Source organism: Pavona decussata, unplaced genomic scaffold (genome assembly GCF_977016875.1).
Source record: "Pavona decussata unplaced genomic scaffold, jaPavDecu1.1 SCAFFOLD_127, whole genome shotgun sequence".
NCBI classification, from domain to species: Eukaryota; Metazoa; Cnidaria; class Anthozoa; order Scleractinia; family Agariciidae; genus Pavona; species Pavona decussata.
In genome coordinates, this window is record NW_028145541.1 from 1470578 (window position 1) to 1487105 (window position 16528).

The 16528-nt window shown below is 37.4% G+C and overlaps 1 protein-coding gene across 1 annotated transcript; it reads right to left on the minus strand.

Moving 5' to 3' along the window:
* Window positions 1-1399: 1399 nt before the first annotated feature.
* On the minus strand, window positions 1400-16521 carry LOC146469132 (phosphatidylinositol-glycan-specific phospholipase D-like). The gene is made up of 11 exons (XM_085123757.1): window positions 16079-16521; window positions 14057-14280; window positions 12862-13061; window positions 11685-12132; window positions 10184-10458; window positions 8732-9116; window positions 6991-7217; window positions 5811-6080; window positions 4673-4773; window positions 4104-4130; window positions 1400-3298 (listed from the first exon to the last, which is right to left on the minus strand). Exons 1-11 carry the CDS (start codon window positions 16508-16510, stop codon window positions 3143-3145), a joined length of 2745 nt encoding a protein of 914 aa, XP_084979883.1. The 5' UTR covers window positions 16511-16521; the 3' UTR covers window positions 1400-3142.
* Window positions 16522-16528: the final 7 nt, after the last annotated feature.

Below are 16528 nucleotides of genomic sequence, written 5' to 3' on the forward strand. Positions count from 1 at the left end.
ACGACAACAGTTTTGGTTTTTAAAAGACGTATTTCAATAGCTGTTCTGTTGTTGTTTTTCTTAAACTTTTAACCTGCCTGTTGCTATTCAGACCTTTTTAGAGATTCCAATTTCATAACTAATCAATTAAGATTTGCGAAAAGATTTCTGCCCCTTAGTCTTGACTTAGACTTTCCTAATGCCTTCAGCTTGAAATTGGCTTTTGTTATATTGATAACAATTTTGACGATGAGCATGATGAAAACTTTGCTTAACCATAAATCTTGCATTAGCAGTAATCAGATTTTGAACAACGGGACTGGAATGCCCAAAACGGTGAAATAACCCCCAAACACTTTAAGTGTTCTTAAAAGAACATTCCAGAGGTGAGTCAGTTTTATTCATTTTATTAAATTAAAGTTAAAATTTAGCATTATTTAAAGTTCAGGATTGACAGTATTTTATTCCCCATACAAATTCTCATTAGCTGCCTGTATCCCAATACTGCTTCCACTCATAGATCATCTTCTCTCTATATCACCGTATATGACCGTATTATTGCGAGAGCAGCTGTTTATGATTCGCGCGCTATAAAAGTAATAAATTATTATTATTGTTGTTGTTGTTGTTGTTGTTGTTGTTGTTGTTGTTGTTATTATTATTATTATTATTATTATTATTATTATCATTATTATTATTATTGTTGTTGTGGCCATATGGTCATTAACAAGGTTTCAAGATAAACTGACTGCAAAAAATATGGGGTCTGGGATGAAATGAAGTGACCATAAGAATCATTCTTGTAGACCCAGAGAGGAACAGTACTGATGGGAAAAAATTGGGCGGAGAAATCATAATAGCCTCCCTTGCAGACGCTCTCGTCATGCAATCCCGTCTCATTGGGGAGGAAAGACAGCATGATGAGCCAAAAGAGCATCTACCAGGGAGGCTATCATCATGAGGAAAAGCAAAGAAAAGAAGGTAGAAAAAGTAAGCCCCCTTCGTTATCTTAGGTTTTCTCAACATTTTGAGACTCCTTCAACTACACCTTGTCTGCTGCCAAGACAAAGGTAACATCAGGAATCTGTTACATAAGGTAATGTTGCTTGAGTTGGTTCAGTTTTGTGGCAAAGACGATACATAAGCTAATTCCTCAAAATCAACCCAAGTTCAGATCACAAAGTTCCTAGTAAACACAATAACCAGTCCATATTTCAGATTAGAATGTATTATTTAGGAGAAATTTAGATTCTAAGGCCAAATCATCACGCACACTCAAATGCCCAAGGTATTCCGGGGAGGCGGGGAAGTTAAAGTTTCAAATTGATCGGTACGGTACCTTTCAGTGGTTTTCATTTCAAAGTTATGCATAATTATCATCCCAGTCATTTACCAAAACCATAATTATTACCAAAAGGTGGCACAATTAAATTCACTTGCTTTTTTATTCAAATTATAATTTGTTTTAGTTGAGTTTCCAGAGCCTGAAATACTGTATGTGTGCATTTATATCTAACTAAAAAATTGATAAAAAATATTTATTTAGTAAGAATTTTTCTTACAGTTATTGTACAAATTCTTGTCAAAAATATCATACAAGTGTATCTTTCTGCCATTGCCTATACACAGAATTTTTTAAAAAGTATGAATTACATTGATAAAACAGTTTATGTCAGACAATATTATGTTACATGACTTTGTATGTAATTTCCTTGCCAGCCATGGTACACAAACAAGTTTTAAGTGGCTACAACCAAAAAGGTCAGCTTGTGTTTTCTAGTTATTTCTTTTTATAATTATCTTTAAGTATTTATTATTTATTTCTTTACTAATTTAATTACTGGTATTTGCAGGTTTGCCGATTTTATTTAATTTGGAATGCACGAATAATCAAATTTAGCTCATAAGCAATATTAAGCAATTATTGCTTAATTTTGCTAATTTTTCGTTGAAAACATTTTGAACAGCAATAATAAGAACACAGTAATACATTATCTACCTATGATTAGTTTTGTTGCAAAATCACATTCACTAACAGAATTTCTAGCAATATCTGTCTTTAACACTATTATATAATATATTTTTTCAGTTGTTTTATGGTGGTTGGTTATCATGTACAGCCAGCATGTTATTTTCAAGTTGCGTGTTCAGCATACAACTGCCTAATGTATGCAATAAAAATCGCTTGTGAAGTCATGGCACAAAGGAAAACTAATAATTAATTGTGTATGTTTTGGTTATTGACTAGATATCATTAATGATAAAAAAAATTGTTTATCTAAAAAATAATTTTGGCCAGCTCCTATAGACAGCTGTGCATGAAGTATAGCCTGCTAGCAGATGTAATCGGAGAGGGAGGGGAGGGGAGGGGAATCAAGAATAAGTGAGAGAAAATAGGTACGCATTGCGTACATGTGGGTAGTGCTATACATGCGTTGCAGACTTGTTTGTTTACAGACACTCACTCACTCACTCTTACATGCCTGACAATATAGTGGGTATCAAAGCACTATACAGTGCACCACCCACAAAAAAGGAGGGATGGTTACACCTGCTATACACTGTCAGGCTACATGAAGTATTGCAGTCAATCTGCGTCACGCATGACCAGTTTTTCCGAGAATAAAATGAACATTCAAATTCCTCTTTGTATTATCCGACATTTGAATGGAATGTTGAACATTTCTCTGGAAATCTTTCCAAAAAAGATGCATTAAGTGCAAAAAACATTCAAAATGCTTGGGAAACAATAATTTATTATTGTTATTCTTAAAATACTTAATGCTGTACTGTAAAGAAAACTTCATAGCTTTATACCGTCAATAAACTTCGAAAATTTCTACGGGAACTCTGAAATCTCGTTGGCGATGTTCAAAACTGAGGTGTAAATTTCAAAACTTCATTCAAATTTCAAAAATACTGGTCACACGTGACGTGGATTGACTGTTAAACAACATTTGAGTTTGCAACATTGCCGTTTGCCTTAATACCTTATCCACTTACATTTTTGTAACAAGCCTCTTCAGACTCACCAATGTTACATACAGTACATCCAAATGAATTTGATTGATTTCAATTGTTTGATAGCACTATTCAGTCATAAAAATTGTCTTATTTTCATTAGAACATTCAATTTTCTCATGAACATCTCTTGTTGCAGAGGTTACACTTGTGTCCATTGCTTTGACAAGTGAAACACATGAACAGAACCGGAATGAAATGCCTTGGAGGAACTGCGCGGTGATGAAATGACCAAGTTTACAGCTGAGGAGGAAGGTGATGGCACACTGATGAATGTTGTTCCTAGACGTGACCTTTCCTGTGATAAAAAAAGCATCGCTTTAAAATAGGCCATTTCCGAATTGCTTTAAAACTCATTAGGAAACAAGGTTAAGTGCAAAGCTTTTTTATGTGAAATGAGTTTTGTTTGCATAAAACTACATGTAATTTTCTTAATAAAAACTTCGCACAGAACCTCGCTTTCATAATGAGGTTCAAAGCAATTCAGACACGGCCTATATTGTCACAGTGTTTAGTAACGGTTAAGTCATTCTACTGTACTGTGTGATCAATTTTGTTTCTCCTTATAATATAACTACACACTGTCAACACTGTCCATCAAGTTTACAACAATAATTAATATGTTTCTAAATTGAATTAGTCACTCCTTGACAACGATACAGTTAGCCAGTAACTTAAATGCTCCTTGAGTCAGCCCATTTGTTCTAAAGCTCATGATCAGTAACAATGTTCCCTGACAATACATATTCCCTTCAATGGGGGAGGTTAAAGTCAGGCAGACGTCACCCTGAAAGGTACAGGTTTTGAATTGTTACAGTATGAAACAAGTGAAGCAGCCAGTGTAGCAATCAGAGATGGCCAGAGGGTCTAGATCTGCCTCTCCCATTTATTAGTAACCTCTTCTTCTTCTTTTTTCCTTTCAGTTTCCTCTTTCACCTCACTTTTTTTTACGAATTTAGAACACTGAATTCTATCCTATCCTATTCTATCCTTCCCTATCCTCTATGCTGTGCTATTCCATTCCATTATACCTCTGTTCTGATCTGTCCTATTCTTTTCTATAGTGAGTTTCAATGTTAGGAAGAAAATTGTACAACATATACCTCTGTTGATTTTACCGTCATAGATGCCTGTAAATAAATTAAATGCAATTAAAGCGGTTCTCAATTAAGTATAGTTATTTAACCAATTTAAACCAAAGTAATTACTCTGGCTGATCACAATAGACATAAACAGTACAATGAACTAATCAGAATTCCATGCAAATATATGCCACTGGCATGGCACATAAACCACTTGACAACACATGCAAACAAGTCATGATTGGTTTGGGTTTGACTTCCCATTGATTGACAAATTAGCAGGAATTTTGTCAACCAATCATAGAGCAAAGTAAAGTAAAACGAAAGCAAATGCAAAATTACTTTCAACACTTACACCTGTATTATCATTAAATGATAATTTCATGGTCAGTTCTTTAAAAACACTTGATTGTCCAGACAGGACATTTTCATACAATGATGTCCACATGTAGTAACAAATTTCTTACAGGTACATCCCCTTGATGTGGAAGACTTTAATTTGTACACCCCAAAAAATGCCTTACATACACAATTATTTTATGCATAAACATGATCCCTTCATCACAGTAATGCATGTTTCAAATCTTCACCTTTTTCCCAGGGCATGGATCAACTTCCAGACATCCCCTTGTGACATTACCAAATGGGAAAGAGCTTCCTCCATAGAACACATACAGTTCACCTTCCTCAGCTGAGAAAAACAAAAAATAAATGTTTTCAGTCCACGGATTAATATACAGTAATTAACATGGTGTTGAAATTGTGCAACAACTTATATCACCAAACTGTCAGCTAAAGGAAAATCTAAGTTTAAGGGTCACAGGCAACCCACACTGGGAGAGTTCACTGTACACAGTTTCTGCAGCATGAAGCAATTGAAGGGGTACATGACTGCTACATTCTCCTAACAGATTTCCTTGCTCTACCTTCTATGAACAAAGGAGAATTTAACATGAGATCAAGAATCACTTAGGGCTTTATTCCACGCACATCAGAGAGCTTTTTTAAAAGTCAATAAGCTTTCCAGGGTATGTCTTGCATGTTAGCTGAATTTTCAATTTGCTCAAAAGTGCCTGAATTTTTTAATGTGGTCTCTAATTTCTCTTGGGTTTTTTCCACTGGTTTTAGCTAAAAACCTGGCCAAAATATTGAGTCAGCAAAAGTAAAGCAAAGAAAGAAATGGAACAACAGGATTGCTTTGGACCAAAAAACACAGAGCGATGTTCTCTGATTAAGCTGAAGGCCACATGCAAACATTCCAAAAGGCACTTTTGGGCAACACGAAAAATAGGCCTTTAGAAAATTTGACATAATTTTATAATAATAGAGATGGTGATGCCCTCAGTCTTTCAATTCTCAGTATTTGTTTCATCTTATTAATTATTAAAATGTATGTGAGCAAAATTTCTAGCCCAGGAAACAACCCCGGGGGGAGGACAAACCCCCGTTAGGGTGCTAAAATCTAAAATGACTTCTGTCAGAGGTATGGTGGTCCCTTTTAGGGTATTGAGCCGAAAAATATGAGAGGAAGTAAATATCAGTCAACTGATTTGGTACCTCTTAGGGGTACAAGAATTATTCTTATACCCTTTAGGGGTCCTTTTTAAAATTTCCGACAATCACCCCTATCGATTTTATATGTCACACCCCCCCCCCCCCTCCCCCGGGAAACAACACAACAAAAGGAAACAGGTTCAATTTATTCCTTTACTATTAATTAGTGTATACCTCCTTCAAGCTCTTGTGTAAAATCATCAGTTCTAAATGGTGCCGAGAACAACAAATCTTGTACACCATCTTGGTTGATGTCAGTCATATCCAAACTCCAGCCAAATCTGGCAAAACTACGATCGCCTTCAAACACTGCCGTGTATTTGATGTCCGTCAATGACATGTCTCTTCCGTAATGGAGAACTGTTGTCAAGTTGATCACGTACACAGCACCTGACTGTTCAAACAGGATTGGTAGCTTGGAATCCAATACGTGACCTTGAACATCTTACAAAGAATATTGAAAATAAATGATCAGCCTTTTGCACCTACCAGAGCAACGGTGAGCAATGGCCAGGGTCCCAACAGCGGGAGGGGGTGGGGTTGAGGGTGCAGTCCTGCACATGGTTCATGACTCACAGTTCACAGAAAATAATTCATCACTAATAAGGCTTTCTGATTTAAAATCAAACCTTGAAGTTAATACTGTGATCATATTAAAGGTGACTGTGATCACAAGCGTGATCACACTTGTTGTGATCACAGTGCCAACATTATGTGTGATCAGAACCTGTGATCTAACCTGACATCACACCCACGATCACATCTCTGATCACATCACATCTGTGATCACATGTAAAAGTTTTTACGTGTGATCACTGTGTGATCACATTGTGTGATCACATGTGTGATCACAGAGTGATCACATTATATTTTTACTGGGGTCATAAGGGCATATTTAGACTTATTCTTTGTCAAGTTATATTATGTCCTGGTAAATTTTGGATGCTATCTTTTTTAGTGCTTCACAATAATTATTTATTAATTTATTATTATTTTTTTTTGGGGGGGGGGAGTAAACTTATAGTTAATCATTAATAACAAGTTATTTTAAAACATAGAAAAAGAGCAGGCTTACCTTGCCAAGTGTTACAGATATTGATATGATATTTTATTATTGATGTTATTATATTGCTGCAAGCATGTCATTCCCAGTTCACTGATTTTTAGAGTCTTTCCTGGCGACTAACCGCTGGCCAAAGAGCCTGAGGACTCTGGGCACAAGGTTGTGTTAAAAGAAATAAATGAAACTCCTGCAATACCTATGGCCTCACTCAAAACATGAAATGGAAGTGATCCCGGATGAAACTCTAAGTCTATTAGACAAAACTTGCCTGTTTTTATTAAAGATAATTACCCTGTGTTGAAGCAGAAACAGCAAGCATATCATCATCCTCATTTTCACTATTGGCATTGTAAGGATTTCCCACAGCAAGGCTGGTTCCCAGTTTCATGAATGTCTTACTGCCAGTGATGGTTGCCAAATGCTGAGGTGATTGTGATGGGCTGAACTGGAATAAGTAAACTCTGCCAACACTTTGTGTATCATTCTTGGAGTAGCGGCAGTCCTTATTGGCACATAATCTGAACAAACACACACAAGAGGGCTTAAATACTGGAGCTTGTTTGCCTAGCTATAAGTGGTTTTAAATAATTAAATGAATAATAAAATTATTCCATCCCATACATTTGCTATCACATGATAGTGGCCTGATTGCAGTGACCAAATATTGACTATTGACTATTGACGTTTGTTTGCCTTTTTCCTAATATATTTACAATTAATTCATTGTTTAATGTATGGCGAGGTGACCTCTAGAAACCACCAGACTTATAGTTGAGGCCACCTCGTACCTAACAATATATGCTTACATAGTTTGTGCAACAAGTGTGCGGCTTTGCCAATTCAATAATCAATCACCTGACAATGTTAATTAAACTAGCTGTGTATAGAGGGGTTAAATATCAGCACCTGATTCTAACTGAATAGTCAATGCTAGCTTGGCATTTAAGAACATGGTGCTGTTTTGGATAAGTAAATTACCCACTGCAGTATAGTATCGGGCTTGAGCGTGTTCACTTCAAGTGAACAGTGGCTCAACAGTGGCTGATTAGACTAGATCACTCAACCCCTAGCAATTAAGGAAGCCATTACTTTTGGAAGCTGTGAATGGTAAGCTTGATCAGGTCAGGTGTTCCCTGTAAGTGCAGGATTGTTTCCTGAAGAGCAGCTGGGGGTAAGCGATGACACATTTCCCAAACAGTGGCTGATAATCAACTCTACATGAATGGCAGATCGACAGGAAAACTATGGACTTTATAAGGTGAGAAGAGGACCAAAAAGAGTTGGTAGACAGAGTTAAAATGTTTTCAACTTTGACAACATTTAGCACCTTTGTGTATTATTTTCCAAATACACCACTAATACAATGAAAGTGTAAAAATTTAAGGATCTGGCAATGCTAGAGTGCATTGTTGCATCAGGGATTGGTCTTCACTTGCACATAAACACCAATATTGAACTACAGGAGACTCTGTCATCATGATGATTACAAGAAAGTGTAGTGGTTAGTGTGTTGCCAACTTTCAATGGGATATGCATTAATGCTTGAACGATCAGGGTTCGTTGGTTCAAACCTAGGTTAGTCTCTCCTAGGTTCTGTCTCTGTGTTGTTCCTTAGACAAGAAACTTTGCTTCACAGTGTCTGTCTTCACCCAGGTGTATAAATGCATACCAGTGACATACTACTGAGGGTAACCCTGTGATGGACAAGCATCCCATCCAAGGAGGAGTTGCAATACTCCTAGTTGTTTTATGTTGCAGAAACTGGGTGAAGCTCCCGGCTATGTGTGGGCAACTTAGGCACGAGTTCAAGTTTACCTTTGCGTTAAATTAATATTATTACTAAATTTTGCCAGCCAAGAGAAAAATTATCATTAAAATAAGTGCTTTGTTTCATCGATCATTATTTCTATAGGACAATGTCTCTGCATGTAGGATATAAGGTGTTCACTGAGTAAGTACAAGGGAACAAATCAGAAGGCATGATTTCTTAGAACAATCAGCATGCAGCTGCCTTACTAATAAGCTCATATACCTAAATGTTGGTGCACCAAAAAGCAGAATAAGCTGTCCATATATTTTGGCCACAGTCATTGAATAACCAAACCAGCTGTAATCCTGTTCACCAACAACAAGCCAATCAGCATCATGCACAGACAACTCTGACCCAGGCTTCCTCTGAGTCTTGGCTAAGAATGCAGCCACAGAGCCTCTCTGAGGACCCCCCTCTGGTGCATAAGGGGACCCTATTATGAGGTCCTTAAATCCATCTCCATCAATGTCAGCCCCCAGAAGAGACGTACCAAGGTTGTAATATGTTCCATTGCCATGAATTGTCAGGCTTGGTTGGGAATTGAGTCCTTTTTGATTCACTCCATAAAACACATACACTGTTCCTGTGTACTGAAGGCTGTTGGCACCTGTAAATTTGATCAGTGTTAATAGCTTCTGCATTAAACGAAGCATTAATTTATTGGTGCTGTAATTGCTAATCAGCCTGTTTTGTGGGTCAGGTAATTAAGCCTTTCACAAGTCAACTCCAAAGAGTACACATCTGTTGGTTGCCAAAATAATAAATAAACATGATTAACAGTAGTGTAAAATAACCCTTGGCTATTAATTTTAGGGCAATGTTTTACTATACGCTTCTTAACTGTTACTGGGTTTTTACCAATAGTACATGCTGATGTTGGGTGACACAGGTCCCAGGTGGGGTACTCAGGTATAAACGTGACAGAGGGGTCCGACGGAGCCTAATATTTTGCACCCAAAAAAATACATGGACCTTATATTGTGCACCCAAAAAAAGACTCCGGCCACATGCAGATTATTCAAATCATGCTTTCGAATCTTGCGGGAACTTTGGCTTGAATTGCGTAAGAACTATTAGCCTGGCAGAAATTCGAACCCCAAAAAATACGCACAGATTTTTCAGACTCAAAAAAATACACGGTTAAATCTTCAACCCAAAAAAATACAGGAGTTGAACATTTTAGACCCAAAAAAAATACGTCGGAGTCCCCCCCCCCCCCCCCCCATCACATTTATACCCGAGTATCCCCCCTGGGACACAGGTACTCATAGGCCAAACAAACCATCCAACTTAGCGGAGGAAGGGTGCTGTTTGAAAAAGAAGAAATTTAGCGTCTAGAAAACTGAGATGAATGAGCCCAGCAATAAACTGAATGATACTGGCAACAAACTGAAACTCAGGGAAAAAGGAATTTTATTTTTAGTTCTCTAGATTGAACAATGTTATTTCCTTGCCCTGTGACACAAGGAGCGAGCTTCTGAAAGAGTTAAGGGAAGTCTTGCTTTTAAAAGTGAATGTACAGTGAGCCTTTAATCAATTATCACAGAAAGAGATCTAGGATTTGGAGCCTGAATTGTGGATTGCAAGCCTAAGAACAACTCAGGCAATAAAAAATCTCACATGGTCCTTCGAGCTGGATTTGAACCCGAGTGACTTTTAACACTACTGACATACCTGTAGAAGAAGCACTCACAGCTAAATCGTCAATTCCATCATTGTTGAGATCCACCACAGCCAGCGCTGTCCCAAACCTGCCATTCTCTGCTGTCCCATCGAGGATCATGTCAGCATCAGAATCTAAATTTAAGTCCTTGTCTGGTAATCCACTGCCCATGTTACTTGTCACAAGATATACACGACCATGTTGGCTATGCCCTGGTGTGCCATAACCTGGTGCTCCAATCACTAAAGAGAGACTTTGACCACTGAAGTTACCATACACCAGAGACCTGTTTGTTCAGATATCACACATTTAAGGGGGAATATTGTTGCTATAGAAACTTCCTAATCATCATATCTTGGAAACCCTAACTTCCACAGAAAAGTTCTAGTTTTAATTTATAAACCTTTGTTACAAGAGTTTAAATTTCACTGCCCTTTCACATACTATGATGGTGAAAAAGAGACTGTCCATTTGTTTATTCATCCTTCACAGGTATATTACAGACTCATAGCTATTATGACCAACTCCCAGTTGGTTTGATACCTCATGATCAGTTGGTAGAGCACTGCACTGGCATGGCAGAGGTCATTCATGGGTCAGAATCCCATTCAAGCCTGAATTTTTTTCAGGCTTTCTTTTTGCAACTACTTAAGGTGGCCGAACACAGTTTGCGCGCGCTTTACAGATTCTGTTAGTGATGCTATTAAGCGCGCGCTAGGGTTGTAGTAAGCAAATACTATCCATCCCTCGATTTTATACTAAATGGATCACAAAGGTAAGTTTAGCTCTTAAAATAACTCAGTTTCTTGTTTGTGAATCCTTCTTCATTTATCGCCAAACAAAAAAAGTGAGTTCACGAAGAGCTAAGCATTTTAGTACGCTTTTCATCTTTGCTGAGAAAATCTAATTAAAAGCCTCGCGTGTGCATTTGACCAAAAAATTGTGACTGGTTGTTTTAATGGAAATGAACTGTTTTCTAAGGAACCGCTTGTTAGAATTTCGTGAAATTTGACAAAACAGTAGTTCTATAAAAGCGTAACTTGCCTACAAACAAAAAACAAAATCTAACTGAGGGTGTGTTCAAAAAACATTAAAGTGCAAAACCAACATTTACAAGAGATCTCTCTGTTAAAATTACACGAAAGCAGCGTCACTATGTCAGTATTTTGTGAGTTTTTCTGGATACAAAAAATGGAAAAAAAATCTAACGAGTGCATTTTCTAAAAATTAAGGAAAACCTTTATTTGTGGATGGTTAATAGCTTGCTGTGTTGCCATGGCAACGGCACCTTGCTCAACGAGAAGTATCAAAATTTATTCCTTCTTAGTTAATTTTGCACCATGCTAATTTCGGGTACTCAGAAGTAGGAAGTTTTCAAATAATGTTTACTAACACCTGTATACTTGAAAACTGTGCTCGGCCACCTTAAGTTGCGTACTAGATAACTGGGAGGATCTTTCTTCTATTTAACTGTTTTCATTATAGGGCAGAGTAATCCCCACGCCAACTTACCATCCCACTCTTGCATATGGCACTGAAGATGAATATTCAGCAGACGCTGTTGGCATCTTGTGATCAGCTCTGTTCTCATCGACTGTTACTTGAGGATCTTCCTTTAGACAGCCAAGGTAATTCTTTATTGTTCCCTCAACTGTTTTATAAATCTTGGAAACTAGAGACTTTGAAAATGACAAATAACTTCCTCTTTTGGTGTGTCTAACATTCAGATCAGATAAATTCACTTTTTTGTGAAGATCTTGTTGTAGCATTACTGTGCCAGGATTCTTAAGTCTTTTTTTCTGTGTTGTTCTTAGCAACATAGGATTATCACGGTTACTCTTGCTGCAGTTAATAAACAGCGGGTTTGTGGGAATAGTGCATATGTCTGTTCCGTGTTCCAACATGTCGATAGTTCTGTGCCAGAGCAGAACTGACCAAGCCGCCATGTCAGCTACCCCACCTGAAAAGCCATTGACAATTGATCAATAATTATTATTATAAATGTTTTGTCACAAAAACATAATCATCAAAAACAAATAAAAATGAATTAATACGTAAAAGCATAAAAAAAATATCTACAAATATAGGAAATCACTGGAATTAATTCAGGGCAGACATAACGCGATTTATTACCAGCCTAGCCCATCAACACTGTCTAATTCATACATTTACAAATATAGAGCAAAATGACCTTGCAATGTTCCTACATCTATTAGTGTTTACTTAACGGTGGAAATAATAGAGTTACTGTGTGAAATTTGTATTGTAATCAAATATAATACAATAGTTTATTATTGCTTCCTAGGAAAAAGGATTTTCAGAAAAAAAATTAACAATAATGAACAGTACATTATCTAACTTTTCTTATCTTAACTCAATGTAGCTGGTTTTCTAACCTCTTAAATTAAAAATATATACAGGTATCAAAAAATATTACTTGCAATGATGTAAATGCCAGCAATGAAGCACCTAATATTGTGAATGCTCTCTGCATGATTCACTTTTTGGCAAAAAAATTAAGTTTCAAAGTTTTACAACCATGTTCATGCAAAGAGTTGAACTTGGTTCAATCTAGCTACCATAAAACAAGTCCAGCGGGTAGTCCAAGGTAGACATGAACCCTATTATGCCACTTTTCAAAATTATTTAACAGTCACTCTTCCCTCTTGACTAAACTACCAACTCATACCCTGGAAATAAGTATGAAGGTCCTCCATTAGAAATGGCGATGTATTTGAATATTTGGAAAATAGCTTTGCTCCGGCAAGTTTTTCTCCAATCCAGCCAAGAAGCATGATAGCATTGCACACTTCTATCTCTTCCTTCGTGATTTTCTTTTCTCCATAATATTCTACGTAGATCTGTTCAAGATCTGCAGACGGTAGATACCTAGAAAAAAAAATTTCAATGTTTGTTTGTTGTGTCAACCTAGTTTAAAAAAATTGATTCAGGGATATCATCCACTCCAGTGGCTTCCTTGTACCCATACGTCTCCCTCATTATGAAAATTAGCAGTCAAAGGCAGGTGCAACATCATTCCCTGGGTCTTTCATCTCCCCATCCCTCACTCACACTGGGGTGGGGAGATGAACGACCCTGGGAACAAGACAAAAGAAGGTGGGAAGGAGAAAGAGGAAGAGATGGCACTTCAGTTATCTTCCTTACGTTTCCCATGGCGCCTTGCATTTTTCAGTCATTCAAAAGCAAAGGGCCTGCAGAGGAGTCAGCTCCACTTATTGAATTTAGTATACATTTGCATACAAATAAGGGGCCATTCAGAAAAAAATTATGACAAAATCCTGCATCCCCCTGTTTTGACCTAGCCAATTGTGAGTACATCATCATCATCATCATCATCATCGTCATCATTACTGTCATTATTATTATTGAGCAACTAGCTGTCTTCGTTATTTGATTGGCAAGCATTAACTAATGTTAGCACTCTGGTTCCAATGTTTTTCTCTTTTTGTCTTTTAGAATTTTGGCAACATTATCTCACATCAAGAGAAAGGAAAAACTAGCATTGTTGATCTAGGCCTGACTATTTTAAAAAAATAAATATCCCGTTTAATGTAAGAACCTTGAAAGCTATGTCCAAGAGTGAAGTGTTCAAAGTACTCAATCAGTACTAAAACTTGAGTGATAAATGTTTTACATGAAATCTCCAATTAAAATTGAAGGGATGCCTGGAAAATAGCCCTAAGTGACTTCTGATAAACTGCTAGATTATCCTTCTAAATAACCTCATGTTTCCTTGTAAAAGGGAGGAGAATTTAACGTGAGATCAAGAGCCACTTGGGGCCATTCTCCACCCACCACTTATATTGAGCTTCTGTTTAATTGATTTGCTCTAATTATTATAAAGTGGTGATCACAATATGTACCATTCTTTAATGCCTGAGGGTAACTGCCTCGTATCACCCTCAACTGAGGCAACCATATCACCACCAGGATCACCAATGCTGTGTGCAGCTGAAAATGAACCAAAGAAGTTCACATCTCCCATGGTCGACAGGAATCCTTGCTTGATTCCAAGACTGTGCCAAGTTATATCAGCCACTTGATGGGACACAAAACCCAAGGTAAATGCCACCAGCTTTTCTGTGTCCTGTGAAAAGACATCCATTGTACAGTTCCAGAAAAAATCCCTACACACCCCATCAAAGGTCATGGGAAATTCATAGAAGGCAGGGGTGTGGAGTGGGGGGGGGGGGGGGGGGGGGTGTTGCAGAAAAACAGTTCCAGAAAAAAATCCATACCAACCCAGGGAAATTCCTAGGAGGGGGGGGGGGGGGTTGCAAGCCAAAATTTTAGAAGCAAAGTATGAAGCTAAACTGGAATTTCCTGGGGGGAGGGGGGTGCAGAGCAAAAACCTTCCATGGGGGGAGAATGAATATTTTCTGGAACTGCACATTCTGGACATGTTTTTCACTTTTAAAAGGATTAATATATTACTGGATTACTGGTTGAACATTATTAGAAAGTGACATTTGTACTTGATTTTCAAATTGCAATCATAGGGGGCAATTTATCAACTAAGGTTTTGTGTAAAGAATTCTTGAGAACTTATTTCCAGAATTGCAAGAACTGGTGACTAAAGAAGGTCGACGTGATAATTAAATCACCACCATCACAATGCTCTTCATGTGTACGATAAACATACAAGACAATAGGACAACTTAAATTACAGAATTATGGCTTAAATTTTTCTGTCGGAGAACAGTTTATTTTCTCCTATATTCAATCCCTCTGGACTCATAGTCTGACAGCTTATTCCTGATTATCATAGTGCATTATAGTCATGCATATATACTATGTGAACTAAAGAGAGTTAAGATTGTTATAATTGTTGTTTATTATTATTATTATTATTATAATTATTATTATTATTATTATTATTATTATTATTATTATTATTATTATTATTATTATTATTATTATTATTATTATTATTATTATTATGGTTTCAGTTAACCACCAGTTACCTTGATCATATTTATTTAATTACCTTATGTAATAATATCTTAATCCGGTTGGGGGGGGGGGGGGGGGTACTTGACCCGTGTTTAGGACAAAACCCTGACGCTGTTTAGGACAAAAATAACCTTAAATGCCTACCCTGTGTAGGACAACGCCCTCTATTTTAAGACCCTATTTAAGACAAAGGACAACATCTAGCTCTTGTTTTACACAAGTGTTTATTGGCAACAGTAATTACATTTAAAGGCTCACTGTCACTTACCGGACACAGTATTCCATGCATTGAAACGCAAACACCAATCACAACAGAAAAAAAAAAACATTACCTAGAAATTTTGTGTACAGCGGTGAACCTTAGGTGGAAACTTAATTGACATGAAGCATTGTTCACAAAAATAAATACAGCAAAACGTATCTGATTTCAGATTGCCAAATACTGGATGACAGTCTTGCAACCATACCCTGTCTAGGACGGGTCCAGGACAGACTCGCTTGAAATACCCTGAAATACCCTGTTCAGCCTGTCCAGTGGCACGTCCCCGTAGAGCCCATATAGGGGAGTACCCCCCGCCAGATCTTAATCCCATCCCGGGACCCCATCCCAAGAAGATTGTTTGACATAAATATAATCGATCATAATAAAATATAACTGGCTAGTGTGAACGCTTTGTAATTAACTAAGATAAATTTCGATTATAATTCAGTCATAACACAATTATTGAAATGAAATTGAACCGAAGATTGATTACAGAATGCAGTGTGCATGCCCCTTAGGAAAAGTCCCCTACTATGAAATTCTAATTAATCTTACACTTCATTTGATTGTCATGTAAATTCAAGTGTGAACGATTGCCTTGTGACGTCCACTCAATCACAAACATTGATTCAGCTGTTTATATAAGCGCTCTCATAAATCAACAACTAACCTGATCCCAAGGCTTTGGATATTTCTTCCTAATGTAATTCACAGTGGCGTTGAGAAATGGAGCCCAGTGTGTGGCTTCGGAGATCGAATGGAATTTCCCCGAATAACAAATATTTGAGTACATGGAGTCCGGGTAAGGATTTCCAGTAATAAAAGCATCTTGGTGTTGGAGGATTATCTCCCTGTAATCTGTGCCATTTCTTGCATCTTTGAACCAGTTGATAGCTTGATGAGCAATGTCTATATGCGTACTCATTCCACAAGATAATACACGCAAAGGAAGGAAACACAGCAGATAGAAAAGACAGGAAAATAAAACCCAGCTACTACGAAACGCCGCCATTTTGGATTCCCTGCTGGGACAGTGGGGCTTTGTTTGTGTGAAGGGGTTTGGGGGAGTGTTGGGGGGAGGTTGGGTCACGCGAGACCTCATGAGCCCCTCAAGGGACGA